The sequence below is a fragment of the Stylophora pistillata genome, chromosome 5 (genome assembly GCF_964205215.1).
Source record: "Stylophora pistillata chromosome 5, jaStyPist1.2, whole genome shotgun sequence".
Lineage (NCBI taxonomy): Eukaryota > Metazoa > Cnidaria > Anthozoa > Scleractinia > Pocilloporidae > Stylophora > Stylophora pistillata.
In genome coordinates, this window is record NC_142523.1 from 4,856,356 (window position 1) to 4,882,258 (window position 25,903).

At 39.2% G+C, this 25,903-nt stretch overlaps 4 protein-coding genes and 1 long non-coding RNA gene across 7 annotated transcripts; 1 reads left to right on the forward strand and 4 right to left on the reverse strand.

The window, feature by feature from the left end:
* Positions 1 to 1,968: 1,968 nt before the first annotated feature.
* LOC111337256 (pleckstrin homology domain-containing family A member 5) lies at positions 1,969 to 8,736 on the reverse strand. 3 transcript variants are annotated; one of them, XM_088760558.1, is made up of 3 exons: positions 8,629 to 8,711; positions 5,814 to 5,953; positions 1,969 to 4,030 (listed from the first exon to the last, which is right to left on the reverse strand). In XM_088760558.1, the coding sequence occupies exon 3, from the start codon at positions 3,692 to 3,694 to the stop codon at positions 3,071 to 3,073; it is 624 nt and encodes a 207-aa protein (XP_088616684.1). In that variant the 5' UTR covers positions 3,695 to 4,030; positions 5,814 to 5,953; positions 8,629 to 8,711; the 3' UTR covers positions 1,969 to 3,070. The 3 variants fall into 3 exon arrangements, with proteins under 3 accessions (XP_088616684.1, XP_022799261.2, XP_022799260.2); XM_022943526.2 differs by lacking the exon at positions 5,814 to 5,953 and having other exon boundaries at positions 8,629 to 8,736; XM_022943525.2 differs by lacking the exons at positions 5,814 to 5,953; positions 8,629 to 8,711 and adding an exon at positions 5,183 to 5,743.
* A 195-nt stretch (positions 8,737 to 8,931) lies between these two features.
* LOC111337253 (uncharacterized) lies at positions 8,932 to 10,099 on the forward strand. The gene has a single exon (XM_022943521.2). It carries the CDS (start codon positions 9,115 to 9,117, stop codon positions 9,727 to 9,729), a length of 615 nt encoding a protein of 204 aa, XP_022799256.2. The 5' UTR covers positions 8,932 to 9,114; the 3' UTR covers positions 9,730 to 10,099.
* On the reverse strand, positions 8,966 to 14,602 carry LOC111337257 (neuromedin-U receptor 2-like). Its single transcript, XM_022943528.2, has 2 exons — positions 14,496 to 14,602; positions 8,966 to 13,215 (listed from the first exon to the last, which is right to left on the reverse strand). Exon 2 carries the CDS (start codon positions 13,210 to 13,212, stop codon positions 12,256 to 12,258), a length of 957 nt encoding a protein of 318 aa, XP_022799263.2. The 5' UTR covers positions 13,213 to 13,215; positions 14,496 to 14,602; the 3' UTR covers positions 8,966 to 12,255.
* Positions 14,603 to 18,938: 4,336 nt separating this feature from the next.
* LOC148729946 (neuromedin-U receptor 2-like) lies at positions 18,939 to 20,445 on the reverse strand. The gene is made up of 2 exons (XM_088761740.1): positions 20,313 to 20,445; positions 18,939 to 19,868 (listed from the first exon to the last, which is right to left on the reverse strand). The coding sequence occupies exon 2, from the start codon at positions 19,863 to 19,865 to the stop codon at positions 18,939 to 18,941; it is 927 nt and encodes a 308-aa protein (XP_088617866.1). The 5' UTR covers positions 19,866 to 19,868; positions 20,313 to 20,445.
* Positions 20,446 to 24,084: 3,639 nt separating this feature from the next.
* Positions 24,085 to 24,933, reverse strand: LOC148729947 (uncharacterized). Its single transcript, XR_016001929.1, has 2 exons — positions 24,679 to 24,933; positions 24,085 to 24,335 (listed from the first exon to the last, which is right to left on the reverse strand). It is a non-coding gene; the product is annotated as an uncharacterized LOC148729947 (long non-coding RNA).
* Between the last annotated feature and the right edge of the window lie 970 nt (positions 24,934 to 25,903).

The window sequence follows — 25,903 nt, forward strand, 5'->3', positions numbered from 1 at the left end:
CCTATGTCGGCAAAATCCATGAGCATTTTACCTGAGTGCAAGTAAGCTTGGGGTGTCACGAAAACTCACACCCCGAAAACTCAGACCTCAGACCTCAGACCCCGAAAACTCAGACTCCTCGAAAATTCAAGAGATACACTCGACTCATGATCACTCCTGGTAATCCCGCGTGTATTTTGACCTTTTGGGTCTTGATCCAACTGAAGCAGCAAAAGCAAGGCCGCAAGTTGCACGTTTCGCAAAATCGTCCGATGGTTGAGTATTAAAACATTTTAGAGTGACACAAGACTTCATTTAGCTTAGATTTCCTCCATTTTTCCCGTTAATGTTGAACTTTTCATTCACAGTTAACGGGATCAAATGCGCTCGCTCCAACACCGAAGTATTAAAATGTGGCGTGATTTTGACGAGCCGAAAGGGACGTTTGTTTACCTTTTTGTACTTGATCGTCGCACAGATCCTTGTTGTCGCTCTGTTAAAATTCTTAAATATTTCGCGATAATAATGGATACAAACAGAGACTCGGCCCACCAGTCCCAAAACGAAGACAATTTTGCGACCCTTGGGCTAGAGTTGTTAAATGAGGCAGAAAGAGAAAAACAACGCGAAAGAAGACTCGGCATCAGCGCCGTCACGATTCGCTTCACTGAAGAATCACTCTTGATATTGTTGTCCGTCTTTCGCGTCGGATTTGTTGCATTATTCCACCGGTTACATTATATAAAAATTGGTTCATGCTTTATGCTATGCACTATCGAATTATGGAGCACTTCGGAAGCTTGGAGAACACTTCGAGGGACCTGAGTTTTCGGTGTCTGAGTTTTCTTGACACCCAGCGAGCTTGCCATGAATTCTAGTAGTTGCCTCTAACATAAATAAAACACTCGCGATATGTGAGCATGACTTAGCCAGTCCAGCTTTGCATCCCAAGCAATGGGCTGACAAAATAGTCCCATCGTTTTCGGAAATGAACCAAATGTTCACTAAAGGATCATTCATATACTGTGAATGCCAAACTCGTGCTCTCACGGCATACTTGCCGGCGATTACTTTGTCTACAACTGAGGTTACAAATCCCGACACCATTTGATTAAACGCCTCTAGACTCTTGAACGCCTTGAACTGCTTCTTGGTGTAGAAGCTGGTCTCAAGAACGAGGTAACTCAGCAAGTCCGACGCTTCCACAGGAGGCAAGCATTTTGGACTGAACTTCTCGGCTGGTATGCTTGCAGGGTCAACCCCAATGACCGAGATCTTTTGCAAACATCTTTCCTTCCAACTCTCTAAGCTTTCGGCATACTCAGAGAGCACTGGGATACCTTAAGATGAATGCCAGTTACTTTTATCGCTTTTTTCTTTCTGGATATTCATGTAGTTGGCGAAATAATGCGGCGATAAGAGACACGGCTTCACTATAGAAATCGACTAATTATTCATAAATTTGACACCCGAGGGACACCAACATGGCGGACACTAACTTCAGCAAAGCTTGTGACGTCACCTGAAACCCAACCATAGGACTTGCATTGTTTCATAGTATCTTGGAGACACTTTTCTCACAAAACATAATGCCTCAAATTGTTGAGATCACAGGAGGAAATCCATTCAGTCTGCTACCCTTGCAATACAGTCCCCCTCCCGCCCTCTCTATGGGAGTTGCATTGTTTCTTAGTATCTTGGAGACACATTTCTCCCAAAACATAATGCCTCAGATTGTTGAGAACACAGAGAGAAAACAAATGACCTATTATGGTTGTCGCTACCCTACTGAAAATACAATGATGGCAAGGAGCCAAAGATTAGTGCGTGAGAGTCGTCTAAAGATAAGCCGGCCCGTGGGTAACCTAGAATCATAGGTCTACATCAACTACACAGTCCATTCATAGGGTAATTCGCAAGTGATTCATTTTCGAATGCTTGATGCATCAGAAACTGTAATTACACTGTTGTTTTAGTTTATCTTCAAACTTTGTCCATGGACCACAGAGGTTCTTTATTAAAATGTCACCAAAGAATTAAAAGATCAACATAGTTGAACGCATCTTGAATTTCCTAGTTATGCATTTTCGTCGAATAAAGGTTTAACTAAGCTCTAAGGAGTGACTGTAAAATGTATTCCTCTAATGCCATATGTTCCCTAACAAGTTTTAAATACCTCTAAAAGTTAGGTCAAAATGGGAATAATCTATAAATACCTCACTGCATAGTGCAGATTTCTCGCTGTCAACAACTTTCACAGCTCCATTCTGAAAGTAAAAGTATCTTGTGTTTTGACAACTAATTATGCAATCAAAGCCGATTTCAGGTAATTTCCCCCAAATGTTTTTTTTTTTTGTCGTGCATGATGATAATTCAAATAAATTAAGTAGTTTCCCTTGATCAGAAAAATAACTTATATCACGACTGTACGATTGTGAATAAGGAAGATATGATCAATATTTTTTAATAGTTTGTGAAAAGTATGTTTTTCACCTCAATTTCAATGCTCTGAATCAAAGAGAAGCAATCCTTGAAGCTAGACATAGAGCCGTTCTGTACCACTGCTGATTCACACGTTTTTAGAGACGCCAGAATTTCATCAGACTTTCCAAATTTTAAAGTAGCGTTTATATGGTTTGAAACTTCAAATAATTTAAACCACCATTTTTTTCCTGAACTCAAAACGTAGCGTACCTGATATATCATTATACGGGAATTATTTTACAGTCCAGTTCCATCTTTTCAACTGGGTCACTCGAATGATGTTACATTTCGAGCTTAAACTGTAGTCAAGTATTCCTTTACCGCATAATTGTATTTTGTCAATCAGAAAGTGCCGAACGAAACAAACGTGTAAAAATTACTTTACCACCTTGTTTACATTTCCGCTTTAATCGCTGCTTACGTGGAGTCCAACGATCAACAAAACGAACTGACACAAAAGGCGGCACAAAAACTGTACAGTGTTCCCTTCTTTCCTTTGCTGCTAGCTGTCGTCCATTTTTCGGAATCTGTCTATTTACAAATTCCGTAGATAACTTGATTCCTTTCAAAATTGTCTATCCTCCTTTTCGATTTTTTAAGGGTGCGGTTAAATCACCATTAGTGTGTTTCTCCACTCTTGACTTAAACGCGGCGTGGATTTCCTTCTTCTTTTTATGTTACTGTCATCAAGGAACAAACAGCTACGAGAATCCCTCGTGTTTGCACTGAGAGAAAGCTTACGCCGGCACTTCTGCAAAATCACTCTAGCAGAGGCGAGCTTGACACCGCTAGTTGAATTAGTAAGCCCAAGGTCCATGTCATCTTTCGAAGCTTCCTGACTTCCCATCCATGTTGTTGGATCGACCATCAGCGCGATCGCTTTCGCATGGAGAATCTGCGACAGCCACTCGTTCCTTTCGTGCTCTGAGAAGCAACACAGATGAAATGTTCGATTTGCGATCTTGCCGGCCGTAACTGATCGCTTTACAAGCTTTAAGCAGTACTTAGTCTGTTTGTCTGGTAGTTCGTCTATATAAAGGGACATGTCGTTGAAAAATATCACCTCTTTTGGTACCTCTTCTACAGATTGCTTTTCAGTTCGGTAGTAACAGAGACATTCTTTACTAAGCACAAAATACCGAAGATTCCATTGCTTAAGAAGATCGCTTTGCTTCAGCAGGTAACCATGTTTTAAAATCCTTTCGTTGTTATTAGCGTCAAAGCTTTTCATTCTCAAAAGAGCTGATGTGTAAAAGTGTGCGAATCTTGTCCAGACTATAAGCGCAACGAAAGCTTTACTTGTGCTATGACTTCCAATGTTTTAATAGGCTCAACACTCCGCGCGAAACTGTAGTTCGAGTTATTTCCCTCGCAAACTGTGAGGAATGCAAGTCACTTATTGCGGCAGTACTCACAAATACCAATCCTCGCGCTACTGCGAGCTTCACACGGCCTTGATTGGTGAGGAAATTTACAAGCAGCTCTCGGCAGGACACAACGGTGTGAAAACAATACCTCCTGACGCCTCCTTTAAGCCCAAGCTGAAGTTCTGGAGTGTCCTGTGTTCCTATAACGGAGTGAAAGGTCAAAAAAACACGCCACTATTATCATTTTAAGGATCGCGTATCCACTAACAATCGTGCGATTGGGTTTCCCCTCACTTGACAACTGGCTGAGTGGTCTCATCTGCAAATAACAAAAGTGCGCTTGTTTTGGGAGCCCGAGGTTTTGTTCTTGAAATAGTAACACACCTGACATACGCATTGTCAGCGCCTTCTTCGTAAACATGTTTTCTTGTGTGGTTTGTTAAGTGAAGATAAATAGTGATTTCTATTTCTAAGTGAAGTGCAATGACTCTCCTCCTCCGCAATTACAAAATTTCATTCCTTGCAATTTTAAAGAAAAGTGAAAAAAAAAAACCTTGTGTCTGAAGAATTGATTATTCTAATAGGAAATCTACGTTACATTTAATTTTTTTTTTTTATGTTCTCCGTTAGCAACTACGCGAGGTAGGGAGGATAACTGTAAAAAATATGGATCAAACGAACCCCATGTGTCGGATGGGAACGTTAAACGATATGTTAAAGTGAATTGATTTGCGCAACTAAGTTCAACGCCTTTTCTTTTTTTTTTTTTTTAAGTTTAGCTGCAAATGCGTTGTAGCACGCAGCCACAAATATGCTTGATATGTGTAATGAACTTTTACATATTTTTTGACCTTTAAAATCTTTCCCCGTATCTCATAGCCCTGCAGGGTTTTGATAACCATCCAAAACGTCCAAGCACGTACTTCTAAGTTGGCAAACAAATGATAACTCATTAAATTCAGATTTACTCTCTTGGTGAAAAATGAATGCCAAAAATTCAGCGGTTCGTTTCACTCCCATTCCGTTCACTGAATTGAAAACGTTTTGGACTTCGACTGAGTTCAAGCCGCGTATAAGCTGTTCTCCAGAAAGGGTAATTCCCCTTGTGAAATCCCCGACCATATTGGTAGATGCTGTGAAAGCGGGTTGCCCCTAAAGTACCTTTTGTGTTAATTAAGTCTATATTGCCAAGAAAGCTCTTTATCGCGTCTGATCAGGCAAATTGTTTCCGCTTCACACCGACGTAGAGATTATGGACAGTCTAGCTTTTCCTTCAAAGAAGTAAATCTCTGTTGACTGCGCGAAATAACGTTTTCGAACTTAACACAAAACTTACGAAGCAAGTGACTTACTCAGTCCATAGGTAATGACGCCTTAATTAGCTCCATAGGGAAAGGCTCTGAAAAGCAATTTGATGAGCGCAAACCGACATAAAAAAAATCGACAAATATTATATTAAAGAGCGAATGTATGATGACGTCATTATCAAAACTGGGGTCCAGGTTTGACCGAGCAGCACCGGTCTGCATGACACTCGTGTAAGCGCATATGTTTGATTAACGTCCACGGGACCCGGCTGTTACAGCAGGATTTTTCAGAAAACGGGAAAAAAAATTATCTGATCTCAAAACTTGCTGGATGCACAACGCTCGTGCCAGTACACATGTTTGATTGTTAAACGTGTTCGTGAACCAGCTATTACAAGATAATTTTTCAGAAATCACAATTTTCGTTTCTTGAAAACAGGACAAAAAATTATCTGACCGCAAAATTTGGTGGATGTTGCATGACGCTCGTGCAAGTGCACATGTTTGATTAACGTACTCGCGAACCAGCTGTTACAGTAGGGTTTTTCAGAAATCACAATTTTCGTTTCCTGAAAACAGGTAAAAATGCCCGACGGGGTCAGGCAATTATTTTGTGACCATGGAATCTGGAGTCTTTTGTGAGCCTTGAAATGTGCGAGGTTAAAAGTAAACTTACACGATTTAATTCTCAGAAATCTCGCTTGTCAATTACCCTCGGAGGCATCGCATGTGATTGGTCAAGATTTTGTAACATTTCGTCCGTGTCGGTATTTCTTGTCAACAGCACTCATTTGCATCCTGAAATAGTTTGCGATCCTGAAGCAGAAGCAACCATAGGGTAAAATTTGAAGGTGTGGCAGTTGAAAAATTCTACAGTAGAAAGTCTCGTAAAGAGTCAATAAGTCGATAGATCTTCAAATTTTTACAGTCGTTGTTTGGAATCAACAAAATACTGCACACAAAATTGTATTTAGCCGGAATTATTATTTCACTACTACGCAACGTTTCAAGAAATGGTCTATTGTTCCGGATTAAATTCACACATTAAGTAGTAAACAATAGTCCTTTTGTTCTTTGTAGCACTGAGGGACTTTGGCCGAAGCGACAAGAAAAAGTTTGTGACTAATCGGAAAAAAATTTTTGGCATCACAATTTAGCTATTTTGGAAGAGTAGGTAGCGCATATTTGCACACGGTAGATAAATTGTCACCGGAGTACCCCAAGGGAAAATTAAACGCTGATTTAGACGCTTCGGGGAAGTGGGTAGCGTAAATTTGTCTGGTACAATGTATATTTAAAGTTCATATATTTTGAACTGCGGTATTAGATACGTATGATATTACCGTATTGGGGCTACGAAACGTGAAAAATCTGCCACGGTTTTACAGTGTAAGATAGGGGAAAAAATACGGACGGAAACGGAGTAACGGTATAACTTAGCGATGAGCATTTTAAAGAAATTCTTAAAGAAAATTTTTCAAACCCGTCATTACATTCGTAATCTAACCTTGCCCATCAAAGTATAGTCATGCTCTATACGTACTGCTGGAGTGATTTCACCTTAGCAGCGGCCATCATGAGAAATCTTCATTAAGAAATCATCTAACTATGATTTAGCGGATTATGACGCAACACCGTTAATCACTGATGTATGGCCAACCGTACATATTTCACGGTATCAACTATCAATTTTTGTTAACCTGCGCCGTATGTAAATCGTAGCTTCAAAAATCCCAGATGCTTTGGGCCTACAACTACTTGCAAAATATTCTGATATCCTAACGGATGGCAAATAACTGACACAATTACTCGAAACAGCCTTCTTAAAAATCCCTTAAAAAAATCAACTGAAACAAATTTTGTAATAAATTTCTACGAGATATGTATAAAAAAAGAAGAAACAAATAAAGAGAAAAGATCTGTTTTACTCCATCATGGTGCAATTAAGACAAACCTTCTGTTCAGAAATAGGGACCTTAAGCAGTCAGGACGGCAACGCCAAGGAAGACTTTGATTAAAAAATGAATTTCTACTCTTAGTTAGAATTTCATAAATAGCTGCATGAGCTTACTGTCTCATACGGCTCCACAGCTCAACTTCAGTATGACGTCTAAAATTAATGTTGAGTTCCAAATGGAAATCAAAATATTTGCCGTCGCGGTTTCGGCTCACAGACGACGCAAATTTTGGCGATTTCACGTTGTTGTTTTGCATAGGACGGCTTAGAAATGTACAAAGTTTCAAAATGCACGTGCAGAGCTATTATTCTGCCAATTGGATCTCTTGTTTTTCCACGTCCTCGTTGCCGTCGCCGTAATTCGTCAAATTCCTCGAAGCAGGAGACTTAAAAATTTGCCCTTGGCTGACGCGCCAAACCGGAAATGAAAACTCATCTGAGAAATGGTGGCTGAAAAATTCAGTTCAAACAATAATAAGGGACAAATCTGTTCAGGAAATCGCGAACAGCCACAAAACATCCCGCTGCGGTTTTGCGAAATGTTGCCAAGTGTCATTTGCTCAGGTGGTTTTTCAGCAAGAAAATAGAAATTTCAAAATTTTAAATTCAAAAACATTTCAGACAATGGTGTGTTCGGTGGTATACTACGTGCGCCGGCCAAATCATGACCAATTTCAGACTGTTGTTTTTCTAGCATGGATTTTTCTCAGGCGAAATTTCAGTTTAACTTCCAAGTTTCGGTGGACATTTTACTGTTGACCTTTTAAGCATCCCGTGCTCACAGAACACGAGTAACGGCTGATAGATTGCAATTAGCACATTCGACGAAACGGGGTCAATTTTGATATATTGGAGAAGATTATTATATGATTCTCTTCATAAACACAGACTGTCAGCTTGGGAAATAGGTGAAAATAGAATGCTCTCGAAGTGAAACACTTTTTTAGGGAATCTGTGGACAATAATTTTCGATTGTCGCACACCCAAGAGACCTCAGAAACAGCTACAAAGACTGAAGGGACAAGAAATCGTCCTTTCCTCTGACCCCTAACGAAAATAAATTGCTCCTAAGATCAGAAAAAACTCTGACTGTGTTTTATCTCTAAATTTTGTTTGATTTCCGCAGAACTACGATATAGTATATCAAAGTTCCCTCTAACAATTTTGATAAGAGAACTGTAAAAAAATGACATGACCCTCGTTTGAATACAGAAATTTGGAGCGAAGTTGTAGTAACACAACTAGCCGAAAATGGTTCTGAAACTGAAAGAAACTTTTCACTGATGCGATCTAAGGATCTAACTTAGTGAAATAGAATCTAAAATTTATTGCCCAATGCGCCGCGCAGTGTGAAGATCTCGTGTTCGCTTCATCTCGTAATTGCGTGATCTCCGAAATTGTTCAATGATTCATCTTAAACAGTCTAAAGTTTTTGCTTAGTAAAGATGATGGTAAATTTAGCAAAAATAAACTCTTACTTAAGCTACAAGAAATTTTTCCATCAGTATCGAAACAAAAACTGAAAGCTACTTACATAAGCAATGACAATTCCTCTATTGAAGCATAATCTATTTTCGCCCGTATCGCCTCACGTCCTATCAATTCCCAAGGGTCGCATGTTATGCTCCTGTGTACACGTAACATCATTTTTAAACAGTCGATGATGGGGGGGTGGGGGGGGGGAATTTTTCGGTTGCTATTTTAAGGTAGAGCAATTTTTCAAACAAAGCAAACTATTATTTTAGACATTTGATATCCAATAGAATAGTCAGTCATCACCCGGTAGACAAAGAGCATGTGCCAATCACATGACAGGTTGTTGTTGACCTTGCCTGATGTCTATATAAATTCTTGGAGAAGGTATTTTCGCATTCGAGGTTCGAGGAATTGTGAAGTTCCTGTCTGATTCCTCAAAGATTGTGGCTTCGGGAGTTTGTGTTAAGTACAGAAAAAACCTTCGACTGATATACAAAGGGACGGAAATCGATTGCTGGGAAATCCTGAGAGGGCTTCGAAAGAAATGAAAGGCGCATACACACGGCCGTTAAAACAAGGTTACCTTCTGAAGCAGAGCGAAATTTTAAAACAATGGCATCTCCGTTATTTCGTCCTGAGCAAAGAGTGCCTTTGTTACTATAGAACTGAAGCGGAATCATTAGCAGAAGCACCGAAGGAGGTTATATTCTTCAATGACATGTCTCTTTACATAGACGATCGAGCTGACAAACAGACAAGGTACTGCTTGCGGCTTGTAAAGCGATCTGTATCAGCCGGCAAGATTGCGAATCGCACATTGCTGCTGTGTTGTTTCTCGCAAGATGAAAGAAACGAATGGCTGTCTCAAATTCTGTTAGCGAAAGCGATGGCTTTGGTTGCTGATCCAACCGCTCTGATAGGAAACCGCGAAACCTCCACCGAGCATATGGACTTTGAGCTCACTGTATCCGGAAAAAATGACCGGCGTCCTACCGCTCAGGAACTGTTGCGAAAATGTCGACGGAAAGTTATGCTCGTAAGAAGTACAGGGGATTCCTTGAGTAGTTTACTCCCTGAAAACTTAGACAATTTAGAACTAAAGTCCTTTACGTTGAACCTTCAACACTGGAGGAGCTCATTAATGTTAGTACAATCATAGATTGCCTTTTGAGTGCTCGTGGATCAAAGTTTTAAGCGCAAGGCATATATCTTTCCGACGGTAAATCTGTGTATGAAAAACCGCCAGCCAAGAACTGAAATACGAAAATACTTCTTTTAGTTTAGAGAAGCACGTTTTATTTATTACTCCTGTTAAAGGGAAAGCTTAGTTTAGACATTTGTTGAACAGTTTTCCAAAACGTATTCAAGCCAGAGTGGAGTGCATGAGAAGGTTCACGTTTTTATGTATTTTATTTATTTCTAGAATAGTTTCTACGCTTAATTTATACATCACTATATCTACTTTAAAGCTTTCTAGGTGGGCATTTAAGCTCGTAATGGTGCTAGTAATAAATGTGAAATATGAAAAACGTTTGCCACTTTTACTTGACGAATTTATCAAAATGCTTCAGCGGAAAACGTTGTAAAAAGTGATTTCACGTTTGTCTCGGCTGACTGGAACACAAGGAAAGCTATTTAATCTTGCAATAGTTAATGCCCCTTTTTTCCTCTCCCTCAAGAGTATAAGCAGGGCAGGGAACGCCTTTGTCTAGCACCTGAGTTGGTGGATTAGCGATAGCTGATGATTTTTGAAAGTCTCGACGGCTGAAGCTGCAATTAGGCTTTCACTTCTACGATCCAAAAGCTTATTATTTTTACTGGCGACCTGTACATCTCTACTGTTTATATTTTCATATATTTTATAGTAAAATGATTGAAAGAATTTAACAAATGATAACCTCCTGGGGAGAAATAGGGAAAGGAATTATGTGAACATATATTGAGTCAATTTTTGATGTAATGATTCAAAAACAGCGACTAAAGCTTTGTCAGCATTTTCCTTGACATTTCCTTCTTTCACTTAAATTCAAGAAAAATGAAATACTGAGATAAACGCATAATACATAAATTTAGACAAGCCTAAAAGCGGAGCTCCCACGGTCAGTCACGTGACAACCAAACGAAAAGAGTAAAGGCTGATAGTTTCGAAAGAAACTGTTTGGGGCTGCGTCGGTGGGAGTAGCGAAATAATTTGGATATATCAACAAAGTTGAAATGGTAAATTGGCCACCGTAATGATTACAAAAGCTGACGTTTCGAGCGTTAGCCCTTCGTCGGAGCCCTTCGCTCCGACGAAGGGCTAACACTCGAAACGTCAGCTTTTGTAATCATTACGGTGGCCAATTTACCATTTCAACTTTGTTGATATATCCAAATCAAACGAAAAGAGGTTGACCATATTCGATAGGTATAGGGCTCTGCCCCACGCGCGCTTCGCGCGCGTGAGAGCCCCGCTATAAAGGTAGAGAAGAACTTAATCCTCTTATTCCTAAGACCTGATTTAATTCTCCCACTTACTTCCACCGTGAAATTTCCTTGTAAGTTAGTTATGAGAATTTGGTGTAAGATCTAAATAGTAACTTCAACCTGATTTGAGTATTCTCATTAGCTGTTTGCTAAACTTTATGTGGCTATTGGAGGGAGAAGTCACAGGTCAATCACTTCTGGAAGTTAAATAATTAAGCGTTGAAATAACATATATCGAGTACCGTGATGAGGATTCTTTATGCTGGTGAAGACTTAGCGCGGATCACATATATTTGATCCAAAAGTAGCGTTTCAGCCTCTGTCCGAAATATGAAGATCATATGGTACCACCAAAACAGGTAGACTGTTTTTCAGAGACGCGCGAAACTGTTTCCGCTGGAGAGAAACATATTTGAATTAAGCCCACGTGATCTATTCCTGACGCCTCAAACGTAAGCGCGCGTTATCGCATTCCTTCACGTTGCTCAAACGATGGCGAGCTTTTCTATAAACAAACAAGTAAGGTCTTAAATCCGTGGTAAAAGCGTAAACGATAGCCTAAGTTGTTTGAGAATTGATTCGATTTTAGCTGAAAAGAGATATTATAGAACACTTTTAGCTTGATCATGTTGTATTACTAAACGAAAGCGGATAAACAACGACCGACAGCAAAAGCGCGGGCAAAGAAATGTGAAGGAATGTTATCAAGTGCTTTTGTCTTTGGTGCCAACATCTTTTTAGTCATGTGACCAAAAACGGTCGCATTTATTACTAAAGGCAACTGTCACGCACATCTCTGGAAAAACAGTCTACCTGATTTGGTAGTAACTGGTGCTGTATTCCACTAAGCGGACCCTGACACGCCCCAGTTTGCACTCTGTTCGAACGCAAAAAGTGCGAGGGAGAAGGAGATGAGTCAAAGAAGCACTAGCTATGGGAAGGTCAGCCTAGATGTGTAAGGGAAAGAACAATGGCGCGAACAATGAAAACCTAAACCCTGGCATATCTCTTCTTGCAGACCCCACACGAACTCGAAGCCCGCATGCTTTGCCGCTCCTGTCGCTGCGCTAACGAAACCCTACTCACAGGTTGTGACCGGGAAGGCGTAGCTATCAGTCTTCCAAATCGACTGAAGCCGAGTCAAAAGAACATTTCCCCTCCTTCCCTCTCTCGGACTTTTTTCTCTTTCTCCCGGGAGAGTTGAAATGTCTACGAATTTCTACGTTGCAGAGGTTTGAACAGTGTTTGTTTCAATGCTTTTGTAATGAACATCAACTTTGTTGCGACGGCATCGTTTCAAAAGTGCTGCCATATGGCGGCGGAATCGATGACTCTGCAAGCTGTAAATCACCGGATTGACGGCAGAGTTAAGAGAAACCATCAGCACCGATGCCACGTGTATCTCCCCGAACAACTGCTTCGCCGAGAAGGCCACGTAGATGTAAGCAAAACAGTTTGGGAACCAACAAATACAATATATCAAACTCACTGTGATCACCATCTTGGTGGAGTAACGTCGGTTCTTGAGTATTGCTTGTTGAGACACAGATGTGGTTGCGGCTGTGTTTTTAAACCACAGTTGATAAATCAGGAGAGCGTAGAGCACCCCCATGATCAGTGCAGGGTAGACAAAGAAAATTTGGCCGTTTATGACGCTGTGGTATTTTATAAAGTTTGGCGTTGGCCAAAATGGGACGCAGCTTTCAGAGTTCTCGTCGTATTTGAGATACATAAAGGCCGGTAGGTTAATCCCGATGGCAAAGATCCAGCAAAGTGGTATGACGTATCTCAGTTTCTTAGTGGTCAGCCTTTTGGTCTCGTTATAGGGGAAGTTGATGGCGAGATATCGTTCAACTGCGATGCAAACGAGAGTGAAGTCTGAAGCCAGTGCACCTGTCCAGGTGAGGGAATCTCCAGTAAGGATCTTACACAAGTAGTCGCCGAGAGTCCCTTTGGGGTGGTTCAGCGTCCGACTGAAGACAAACCTCGGAGACATAAAGACTGCAACCATCATATCACTGACTGCAAGATTTACCAGGAGGTAATTCATTGGAATGTGCATGTCTCGAAATACCACAACCACTAGGCAGACTAGAATGTTACCGAACAGATTAATGAGCATTGAGAACGTGAAAGCGATGATGAAACCATCCTCTGAGAAGCTATCCTTGACCATTTTCTAAAGAAAGGAAAAACTTTCATAAAGGTCATCGTTGAATTGAAAATACACATCGCTGTTAAATTTTGTACGGTTTGAATCTTTTTTGGGCATCATGGTAACTGGTTAACAACTGGCCATCCTGGCTTCTGAGCTTGCACCCAGTGAGATATGTCGAGAAATGCATGCAATAACGAGATGGTAGATTTGACGAATTTCTGTTGACAATTTTAATTACTTTGACCAAATTTGTTGAATCTGTAGCAATTTTTTCAAAAGTATCGATTCTGAAGAAATTTCGCTAAGGTTGTTTATGAAATTATATTCAATTCGTCGTGGTGGAATCAGATTTATTACTTTGTCGCAAGCTCGTGACTAGATAATGTACGAGTAAATTATGCGATGGTGAATGTCCATGTGAAACTATCCTCCTTTGTAGTGTCACGGCAAGAGCTTAAAAAGATAATGCCCTCGGATCTACACAATTTGCTGAAATAAACGGCAAAATGCTCTCTGTCTTCGAACTTAAGGAAAGGATATTCCTTGAATTCCTATGATACACTCATCTAACCTTCTAAGATATTTCTAGGAGGAAAACTTTTGTTTTTAAAATCACCCGCAATCCTGAAATGATTGTGAGATGCTTATCATTTTTTGTTGTCTTCAGTAGTTTCATGGCAAGAAATGAAAACTTAATGTGCTGGTGGCTGTAAGCCAGAAATCACAAAAGAAGAGAACTCAACTCTGCATCGAGTGCTAATGTAAAACTACTCAGATACTCCGAAAAAAAAAGACAATAAGTAGGACTGGGTAACAACGGGTCAAAATTGAGTTAAGATCACTCACTCACTAACTCACTCACTCACTCACTCACTCATCTTGAAATAAAATTTGGCTTCACCTTCTATAGGAGGCAGTAGCCTCAAAAATTAAAGAGATTTAGTAAATGGGGACGACAACAACGAGCAGAAGAAAAAAAACTGTATTTTTCAAAAGTGATGTCACAATTAGTTGTATCGAGTGTTTTCCAGCTAGGGAACTACTCTTAGATAACATCAGCTACGATAAGACTTCGTTTAGTGAAGCAAGAAAAAGCGGTTCTTCTCAGTAAAGACGCCGTCGGTCAGTTTTTGTAAAGGGTGGCGAGAAATTTACGAAATGTATAACTTTCGAACAGTCGACCGTTTGAAACGGCATTAGCTTACTTCATATATTTTTTTTTTCTTAAGATGCTCAGAGTGATACCAAATAGAATTTCAGTTGGGTAAACAAAAAGTGAACAATAAAATCTCTCATCTTACCGAAAGATTCGTTTTTCAGAAGTGGCTTTTTCTGAATTTGTTAGAGATCTTCCAGGGATACGCGCTTTGAAGTTCTTAATGTCTTGAATCTTCGAGTAAAATGAGATCCTCCGCTGACATTTCAAGCAAATATATGTTTAGCTGGTGCTCTGTGTACAATGTAAGTGCAAATATGCGTCATAAGTTTTTAATCAAGTTTGTGATAATCAAGAAAAAACTGCACGCAAGAAATTGTGTTTTGCTACTAGGTATAATATTGAGTTAGTTTCTTGTCAAGCAAATTAAAGCACCTGCACTCGTGCGTAAGACTGTTCCAAGAGTAATCAGTCAACCCTAGACATAGCTATCAGCTGATTAAACAAATTTAACCCTATCCTCTTTTAAAGGTAAGCCTATTTGCGCACAAAAACGCTGCAAGAAAAAGTTTGGTATCTTGGAGAACTCCCTAAAAAAAATTCTTTCATCAGGGGTTTTCATAAGAACCAAAAATAATTATATCTTCCTGCAGATTGAAATTTATCCTTTGATGGGGAATTGTAATTCAAATAAAATAAATGCAATTCTTTTCTCCTGATTGTGGTGACAGGTATCTGACATTTTCCATTTTTTTGTTGTTGGTGGTTTAATATATACCAGTCGTGTATACCAGCTGATTAAACAACTTGAGTCCTATCTTCCATGAAAGCAATGTTATTTGCTCATAAACAGGCTGAAAGAAAAAGCTTGAAACCTTGAAGAAACCTCAAAGCTTTTCTTTCAGTATCTTTTTATGCAGATTAGAAACTCATTCAGTCATATAGACTGTAAAACTACGTCCAAAATGTCACTGTTTTGTCCCTTTTGTAGTGAATCTGATGAATTTATTCAATTCCTTATCTCTTTCTTTGTTGCATGAATGAAATAAGAACTCAAAAACTTAAAATTTCTGGCAGTATAAATTGAACATAAAGCCAACTGGTCTCGTGGCTGTTTTGTCTCTCAAACCTTTAAGTAATATTACACAACATAGCTTTGTTTTGCTAAGGGGTAATTTGCCAATATTCTGTTTTCAGAAAACCTAACATTTAGTTTGCTTTTGAAAGCGTCATATTAGGAAAATATGACACAAAATTGCAAAATCTTAACTAAACCTTATTTAAGGCTAACTAGTGATTGATATACGAAGTTTTAAAAAATACCTGAAAGAAAGTCTTCTATAGTGCAAAGAGAATTATTGAGATTTTTTTGTATTTACATACGAAGAGTCGAAGAGGAAATGAAGAGATTTTTACTGAAGTTTTCTCGCAACTAGTACTGTCTCAGTAGGCTATGGAAGGAAGACCTCGAGGAGGCACTGTGGGTAAGGCATCAAGGTGAAGTTCTTCTTTCATCTCGTCCAACATTGCAATCTTAGAAAGAACGTTTGGGGTAATTTAATTTGTGGCACCCCTGTCTCTTTCCTCTACTTTACAAATAAAAAAAGACGTGCGTGCAGTCCATTTCGGTAGTATTGAAAGGACTAGAGGTTGTTTAATGACGCTAGAAGGTAGTGTTGCAGAATATTTGTCTCACATGCAAAACAGAAAATCTGCTGCATCATATTTATGAGTACCCTGTTCCAAAATAGTGCATTTCACTGGGACTTCAGCATCTAGGTCGGATTGGGGTTAAGCTAATTCCCTTTAATTGCACCGCACGTCGTTGTTACCAGGAATAATTTTCATTTGAAAAGTGTGCTCGCAATAAGGAAGTGGTGGTATGCTGTAAATAATACTGTGGGAATTTATATCGGAAATCTATAACAAGTCCTCTCTACAGGAAACCACCTTGATTGTTATTTTTTATTCCAAGTCTCAAATTTTAGTTTCACAAAGGAATTTTTTACATTGTTTGTTTCAGTGCCATTTTGGGTGACACACAAAAAAGACTTTGAATTCAGAAAACAGGCGGCCCGTACATATTTAAGTGTTAATGCTTTCTTGAATAACTGAGGCATCCTCTCATACTAATTCCAATTTGTCCAAGGAAATAGCTAAATGTCAGAAAAACGAAAGTCCGAGAGTAAGAATCGTTTGTGTTCATCATCTGTCTTTTCCACGACTAATGTACTGTTTTGATACGACCCATTTCCTGGGGAAAAACTTCAAATAAAACATATTATATGGCTGTGTCTCACAAGGACTGGGAGCTACCGAATTCACGAATTTGATTGGCTGAAATCAATATTGACAGCGATCTAGATTTTCCCATCTAGACCGGCATCTAGGCCGGTCTTGAAAAAAAAGGTACAAAGAATATAAAAAATTGGCATATAAGACACAGCCTTATAATAAACATCTTATTAACCGAGCTAAGTCGGTCTGTATGGGAGAATCTTGACCGTGGTTGCTGGTACAGACCTCACTGCGTTCGGTCTGTACTGGTGACCACGGTCAAGATTCTCCCATACAGACCTCCCGCTCGGTTAATAAGAACTAAACAACGGACTTTATCTTAACCAAAAGTTCGTTAATGGTGGAAAATCATAATTTTTTTCTTTTTTTTTTTTTTTTTGCAAAATGAGAATAGTGAGTCCCATTGTTATTTGTTAGAAACCGTATTTTGTAAGGTAGAAAAACTTTAGAAAAAATGTCTGGCCAGCTTTTACTAATAGGCTCTTTAATGATATTCAACGGAAGAGTCCCACCTGGCTGCACAGCTCATACTGGTCAGTAAATTTATCATGGAGGGAAAAGTTGATCCCAAAGTTCTTGGAATACTAAAACTATATCTTTAATCGGTTGGATAAGAAAAGACTCTTCATGACATCACAAAATAGAGCCTTCTTTTGTTAAGAGCTAAATTTGCCTTGGCATTATAACAAAGGAAGACACTTGCAAATGATTCCCTTTTAATGCCGTTTCTCTTTTACATCTCAACAGAGTGGGAAGTTTCGTAGGAAACCTACCAATGACAAGTTCTTTTTTATAGGGTAAAACCTTACTTGGTCGTTCCTCTTCAGTCGAAAACTGATCGATGAAGTTGCACAATATCATGATTGGCTTATGCATCGTTTGTTGTATCAACTTTAGAGCGTCGGCATCTTTCTAATAAGGCTACCATATGATTACGGAATCGATGGCTATGCAAGCTGTAAATCACCGGTTTGATGGCGGAGTTGATATTGACCATCTGCACCGATACGGTATGAATCTCCCCAAACAACTGTTTGTCTGAAAAGTTCCCATCCGCCAATAAATAGAAAAAATGGTACATCCTTAGCTTTTAATTACTGAGTTTAAGAAAAGGGCACTTATACTTTTCCATTTTCTCAGCCATCTAACGTTGACGGCATCTAAGAATGAGGTTTAATGGCTGACAGAAGGGTGTTATTCTGTTATTATCACCAAACTGAAAAATAATTGACTCTAGGCTTATTTCCGAGAGTAACTATGAATCCACTCAGCCAGCTAACAGCACTTTTAACTTCGGTGAATGGCTGAAAAAAGGGTATTATCCAGGTAATGTCAACAAAATAAGAAAATTTCACTTGTCAAGCCATTTCTGAGGGAAGTCAATTTTGCAAGTAGGTGAATATGTAAATTCTGGTTTTCTTTTGTTTTTAATTGACATCGCTGAAATAATTGTAGCCTTAATGACCATAGCGAGGCCCAATCAACGTGTCATCAACTTATTTGTTTCAAAATTTTGACAAAGGAAGGCTTAAGTACTTCACTCATAATTAGTTGGGTATTTTTTTTTTTTTGGAATGAATTTTGGTCGGTCCTCAGAGAGGATGTCAAAGGTATTTCACTGCAATGCATCGCACATCCTTGCCAAGCATAGTCGTCCTGAGTGAATAATGCCCACGTTGACCAATTCGTTCCTTTTTGAATGGTGAATCCTTGCCCATGAAAAGAAAGAATCATGATTTTCTCGCAAAAGAGATCGCCGATGAACCTCTTTATTCATCGCATTATCTTGTAATAGTTCTGTGTTTGTCAGGTGAAAAATTTCTAGCGAAAGTCTTTGTCTAGTTTGAGGGAATTGCATAATATTAAATGGAGGAGCCAAACTATTCTTGCAGCCCATACTGGAACTAGATCTATCATGGGGCGAAAAAGAGATCGAGAAGTTATCGATATGGCACTTTTTTGCAAGGCAAATTTTATTTAGTGGAATAGATACAGATCAGCCTGATATCAAGGGACTTAAAAAACAGAACTTTGTTTAGTCTGGAGCTAGGTTTACTCAGATCTTGACACTTGAACTCGTAAACGGTATATCTTAGGATCTGGTGATCCCCCGTTTTCTTATTGTCATCATTTCTAAAATTATCTCTTGAACATGTGACATTAGTGTGGACTATTTGATCGTAAGCTTTTATAACTACCAATAATAAATAGGAAATAAACATGACTGCATCTTACTTTTCAATCTAAGGTTGAAGTTACACATAAACGTCTATGCGGTGGTAGCGTTTGATTAATTCCCATTTGAACAAACACTAACTTTGCTGCGTCGGCATCTTCTCAACAGCGCTCCCACGTGATGGTAGAATCGATGGCTCTGCAAGCTGTAAATCACCGGATTGATGGCGGAGTTGAAAGAAACCATCAGAATCGATGCAGTGTGCATCTCCTCGAACAACTGCATGTTTGAGAAGGCCACGTAGATGTAAGCAAAACTGTTTGGGAACCAACATATGCAGTAGATCAAACTCACTGTAATCACCATCTTGGTGGAGTGACGTCGGTGTTTGAGTATTGCTCGTTGAGACACAGACGTGGTTGGAGCCGTGTTTTTGAACCAGAGTTTGTGAATTAGGAGAACGTAGAGAACTCCCATTATCAGAGCTGGGAAAACGAAGAATATGTTGACAAGAATAACGCTGTGGTATTTTATGAATTCTGGCGTTGGCCAAAACGGAACACAGCTTTTAGAGTTCCCGTCGTATTGGAGGAAGATGAAGGCTGGTAGGTTAACCACGACAGCAAAGACCCAGCAGAGTGGTATGACGAACTTAAGCTTGCTAGTCGTCACCCTCTTTGCATTACTGTAAGGGTAATGAATGGCCATATACCGCTCAACTGCAATGCAGACGAGAGTGAAGTCTGAGGCCAATGCGCCTGTCCAAGTGAAGGAATCTCCGGTAAGAATCTTGCACAGGTAGTCGCCGAGAGTCCCTTTGGGGTGGTTCAGAGTTTGGCTGAAGACAAACCGCGGAGACATAAAGACCGCAACCATCATGTCGCTGATGGCAAGATTTACCAGAAGGTAATTCATTGGAATACGCATGTCTCGAAATTTCAGTACCACAAAACAGACAAGAATGTTGCCGAACAGGTTAATGAGCATTGAAAACGTGAAGGCGATGATGAAACCATCTTTGGAGAAGCTGTCTTCAGCCATGTCCTAGAGAAATGGGGAAAAGTCTCGTAAATCTTACTTTTAAAAGAAAACAAGCACCACTGCTAAATTTTGCTTACACGCATCTGTACGTTTATTTTTTCCTTCAACTAAGGTGAAATTTTTTTTACCATGTTCGACTCCTTGGCCGACAATATACAAGGACAACTGGCAGAGAGAACTGTCTTGAGCTCAAGTCACTTAAGGCAAGAAAATGTTAAATTGAAGTGAGAACTATAGTATATAAGCTACTTTCTTAGGTTTGGACAACGTATTGGTGATCTCCTGTGGCAGGTTTTTGTAATGGTCAGTAGGCAAGACCACGTGGCACTACTTTCTTTTAGATAAGACTGTTTGAAAATACGTAGAAAAATCGCATAAGTATATAGATCTTATGAATAAGTTGCTTCAGTGATTTCAGTTTGGAAAATGATGAATTTTATTGCTCACCTGAGCTTTCGTGACACTTCTTGACTTACGTTCTAGGCCTCTGTGAACGCAACTGAAGATCTCTGGTCGACACCTTTAATATATATATCTTTGGACCCTTCCACTGCCTACAAAAGAAAATTCTCACCCGCCAATAAATGTACTGCGATTCGTGCACTTTATCAAAAAAAAAAAAAAAAAAAAAAAAAAAATGGTACATCCTTAGCTTTTAATTACTGAGGCAAGAAAAGAGCACTTATACTTTTGCAATCACTCAGCTATCTAGCGTTGGCGGCTGAGAGAAGAGTGTTATTCAGGTAATGTCACCAAACTGAAATAAAATCCACTCTCAGGCCTATTTCCGAGAGTAGCCATACATGTGCTCAGCTAGCCCTCTTTAGCATAAGACTATTTGAAACAACGAAGACAAATTACATCCTGAGTATACACATCCGTTTGAAAAAGTTGTTTCAGAAATTTCAGTCTGGAATGATCAATTTCCTAATCTAATTGCTCACTTGAGCTTTTGTGACTTTTCCAGACTGAGCCTCTGGACCTCTCTGAGTGCTACTGATCTCTGCTCGACACCCCTAATTCTTATTCTTGGACATCTTCTTGCCTTGCACGGAAAGTTCTCATCGGCCGATGAATATGACGATTTTCACGCACATTATCCCCTAAAAAATGATACATTCTTGGCTTTCAATCATTAATTTAAAAAGACGACTCGATGGGTAGTTTTGCAATCACCTAGCCATCTAACGGCAACACTTTTAATTCATGATAAGGCTGGATTGCCGAGTAAAGGGTATGTCACCAATATTATAGATGATTCATTCCCGAGCCTATTTCTGAGATTATCAGCTGTCAAATGGCACTTTTAAATGAGTTTGAATGGCTGATCAAAGGGTATTAATCAACTTATGTCACCAAAATGAACAATAGTTCATTCCCAGATCCATTTCTTTGATTCCATTTCTTGATTCCAACAAATACAAAATTACAACTTTTTAAGGCAGTCATTCTACCATATCTAACCTACTGCCATCTAACATGGTATTTTTGTGAATCTAGTGATAGTCGCAGATTGGAGAGAGTTCAAGAAAGAGGCCTAAGGGCTGTATTCAAAGATAAACACTCCACCTATGAACGTTTGCTGCGGAAAGCTAATTTACCCTCGCTACTAAACAGACGCTTACAGGATATATACATTTTAATGTATAAAGTTAAACACAACCTTAGCCCTTTGGATATCTGTAATATATTTCAGAAACACAACGCTTCCTATAATTTCAGACAGGCCGACTCTTCTATTCCTAGATATAACACAATAACTTACGGCAAACATTCACTACGCTATTTAGGACCTAAATTATGGAGTAAACTGACAACTTATGACAGATCAGCCACAACATTAGCTAGTTTCAAAAACCGCATACGTAAGCGTGACCTCAGCTTCCTATTAGATGATGGCTGCAGGGGCTGTGCTCTATGTACCTCTTAATTCATTTCATATTTTTTTCATACATGATATGACTTAATTTTATTCTTAAGTAGGTAATATTTTTTGTAAACAATTTTCATCCATTTTATTTGTGTCCCCACATTGATATGGGATATCTCCCAAACTAGAAGGTTCTTTGATACGTTGATAAAGTTTCTATCTAACTATCTGAGAGCACAATAGCCAATTTTACGCCAAGTAAGTGAAACGTAGGCATTGTGCTTTTCTTTTGATTAAAACCTGTACCGCCAAAAGGGATCGATGCCTTGATGTTTACAATCACAGCTTTCTAATTATAGTGCCATTAAATTCTCTGCTTTCAATTTTTTTGACAAAAAAACCGCTTGAGCACTAAAGATTTGTCGGGCATTCATTTGAATGAATTTCGGTCGGTTCTTAGAGAGGATGTTAAATCATTCTACTTCCCTGTATTATACTGCACACCCTTGTCAAGCATAATCATTATGAGTGAATAATGCTCACGTTGACAAATTGGTGGCTTTCGTCATGCTGAAGACTCGCCAATGAATAGAAACTATGATTTTCCCGCAAGAGAGATCAGTGATCCACCATATTTTTCGCATTATTCTTATAAGTATTGTTTCTAAGTCGATTGAAGAAATGTGCAGCAAAAATCTGACGAGGGGGGGCATTGGGGTCTATTGGAAACTGTGAAACGGCAAAAAAAAAAAATGGGTCCAAACCAAAAAACCGTATGCAAAACCGACGGTCAAAACCGACAATTTTCATGTGGAACGTACAGAGGTTTCGCAGCTATTCGAGATCAGGGAAGTGCATAATTACCGCTCAGATCGAAGAGGAACCGGAACCCAAATAGGAAGGACCGAATACCACATCGGAAACCAAATCCGAACCGTTGATATTTTTGGCGAAAACCAAATGCGAAAAAAAAAAAGGAAAATCTGCAAACTGCAATGAGCAGCAAAACCGACAAAGTCGAAGTTTTTTTGCACAAAAACCGAAAACCTGGGGCGCGATCCATTCAACCAAAATTTCCGAGCCAAGCGGACCGGTCCAACCGGGAAAAGTGGTCCATCTCGAAAGGTGGGCCAGTTTTTTCGAAACTTTTCCGGTTAGACCAAATTGATCCATTCAGTTTTAGACCGAAATTTCCGGAAATTTTGGTTGAATGTATCGCGCCCCCGTTCTAATAAAAGCCAAACCCTTTAGACAAAAATCCCAATGCCCCTCTCTATGACTGGTTTGAGGATATTTATTGGCTTAGCCATTATGGTATGTGAGCCAATATACCATAATCTAGTATCTGTACATTGTAACATCCGGTTTCTTCTTGCAAAATAAAGTCGAGTAGATTACTCTAATATCTTGGGGGCGTTTTTTTTAGTAAAACAATTATTTCACTCGCGCTTGCTGGATATGAGATGTATATAGCCAACTCGGCGCTACTCGCCTCGTTGTCTATCTATCATCTCATATCCAACGCGCGCTCGTGGAATAATTGTTAATCATTATCTAACAAGACTTCGTAGGGTACAAATAACGCCATAGACGAGTACCATATCTCGCGGTATTTGTACTCTAGAGTACCGGTTAAACAGGTTTTCTCGCATCGCGCAAGCGAAGAATTGTGAATTGATTGTAGTTACGAACAAAAATAATGGCGGACAATTTGAATCATATTTCCGACGACGAAGAGTCAGAATGGCTGGCAAATATAGGTCCAAGTTTATTAGATGAATCGAACGAAGAAAAACAGCTAGACGACCAGGAAATTTCTTCATTTATTGAAGAAAATAGAAACAGCGACACGACAACGCACCAATACCGTTTCGCTTCGCATACTTCTGTCACGCACTCCCCGTAAATAAATATCCGCGAAATTCGCCCACACTGAAATAACAGTTTGGCGTGTTGGATAATAGATACCTTATTAGACGTTTTGTTGTGTAGTATCACTGAGTATTTTTACTCGTTATTTGTATTTTGACTCGCCCTACGGGCTCGTCAAAATACTGCACAACTCGTAAAAATACTCTGCGATACTACACAACAAAACGTCTGATAAGATATATATATATATATATTGCATAGATAAGGCAACCTAGTTTACTAGCCAATACCGCAATATTAGACCTATCATAGACTGAAACGAGATCAAGAACTTTTTGATGTGTATGGGATTTTTTTTTTATACGTGAACGATTGATTAGTCAATTTGGAGGGAGAAAAAGAGGCTTCTTTTGTCTAGAGTTGCGTTTGTACTGATCTTAACAACTCTTAAACGCTTTTCCACAAAGGCGAGCTTGGTAATCCCCACGTTTTATTTATTACCATTATCTCCTGAAACTCTTACATGGAATGGAAACCTTTACAACATAACAAAAGGAAACTACCATAACTGCTTCTCATTACTGTTAAATCCAAACTTACAGTTACCCAAAGGGGTCTATGTAATGGTGATGTTTCATTCGTTGTCAATAAAACGAACGCCAACTTTGTTGCGTCGGCATCTTTTAAACAGCGCTCCCATATGGCGGCGGAACTGGTGGCTCTGCAAGCTGTAAAGAGATAAAGCTTTTTGAACACCGAGCCAAATTTTCAGTTAAACAGGTTTTCTCGTCTTGTCATAAAGTGAGGTTGAGCTTCGTAGCTTTTGCGATACACTACATCAAATTGGTGGCCGAAATTGCTGTCACGTAAGTTAAAAAATTTGACTTGCCCGCTGAGATTTCGCGATCTGAACAGTCCTTATATGAGAATAAGTACTCATGTAGATGTTTATGAGCCCTAAGAGGACGACTGCAGGCTTTTTCTAACAAAACTCGATGATACATGTTTTTGTTAGCTCCCCACCGTCATATTTGTGCCCCGTGGACACAAACATGGCGTCGCCATACAAACCTTATAAATTTTGGATAAAACATTTCTTCGAACATCTCCCGCACGAAACATTAGCAGACCTGAATCTTTGTGAGACTGTTTGAATATTCATCTTCTTTTACCACTTTGATTCTTGACGTTATTTGTTGAACGGTTTGGCAATATATCGTGATGATGTACCAAGCTCTGCGATACATCAACGATACATATCGTTGTAGCGATTTTTTCGATGGAACGATATATTGCTGAGACGAGATATTGCTGGAGCAGTATATCGCGGGAGAGCTCCGATATCTCTTCGATTTACCGTTCTCACGAGGTGATAAAATGCACCGATATATCTATGATATTTCTAAAGAGCAAAGCGCGATATTCGGCGATAGTGGTTTGAATTTCTTTTAAACGTTACTTTGTTTGAATATTGAATGAATAATTGAATGAATAGCTAAACATTGAATGAATGCTTCCATGAGGAATAGGGCGTTGAATGCAGAATTAAGAATTGATTGTTGGATAAAAAAGTTTTTGTGGAATGAATGGTTTAATTTTTAATAATACGTTGAATGTTGAATGAAAGTTGAATCATATATGTGCACGATCCTTCGCAGTAAAGCACTATTTAAGCAATAGTGAAAATCAGACCTGAAAAAAATTCAGGCCTGTACGGGATTCGAACCACTGACCTCTGCGATACTAGTGCAGCGCTCTACCCGTACAGGCCTGAATTTTTTTCAGGTCTGATTTTCACTATTGCTTAAATAGTGCTTCACTGCGAAGGATCGTGCACATATACGTTTCATAACCGCAGTTCATATATATGTATTTCATATATATTTGTTGTTTGATTTATCATCTACGGGTTTATGTCGAATTAATTTGATGGCATGCTCCCAGTTGGCTTGTTAGCTCAATTGGTAGAGCGCTGCACTAGTATCGCAGAGGTCAGTGGTTCGAATCCCGTACAGGCCTGAATTTTTTTCAGGTCTGATTTTCACTATTGCTTAAATAGTGCTTTACTGCGAAGGATCGTGCACATATACGTTTCATAACCGCAGTTCATATATATATGTATTTCATATATATTTGTTGTTTAAAGTTGAATCACTTGACCCATAGGTGAATGCAAACTACACAAATGAATTTAGAATGAGGCGAACTGATGTTATTACATTCGGCTTGCCATTGCAGCGCGAATATAAAAGCTTTTACCGATGAAGTGCTGGTAGGGGTCCTTGTAACTTGCGAT

Excerpts from the sequence above, each read along its gene's own strand:
- LOC111337256 (XM_022943526.2), bottom strand. The coding sequence starts at position 3,694 with ATGAAAAGCTTTGACGCTAATAACAACGAAAGGATTTTAAAACATGGT.
- LOC111337253 (XM_022943521.2), top strand. The coding sequence starts at position 9,115 with ATGAAAGGCGCATACACACGGCCGTTAAAACAAGGTTACCTTCTGAAG.
- LOC111337257 (XM_022943528.2), bottom strand. The coding sequence starts at position 13,212 with ATGGTCAAGGATAGCTTCTCAGAGGATGGTTTCATCATCGCTTTCACG.
- LOC148729946 (XM_088761740.1), bottom strand. The coding sequence starts at position 19,865 with ATGGCTGAAGACAGCTTCTCCAAAGATGGTTTCATCATCGCCTTCACG.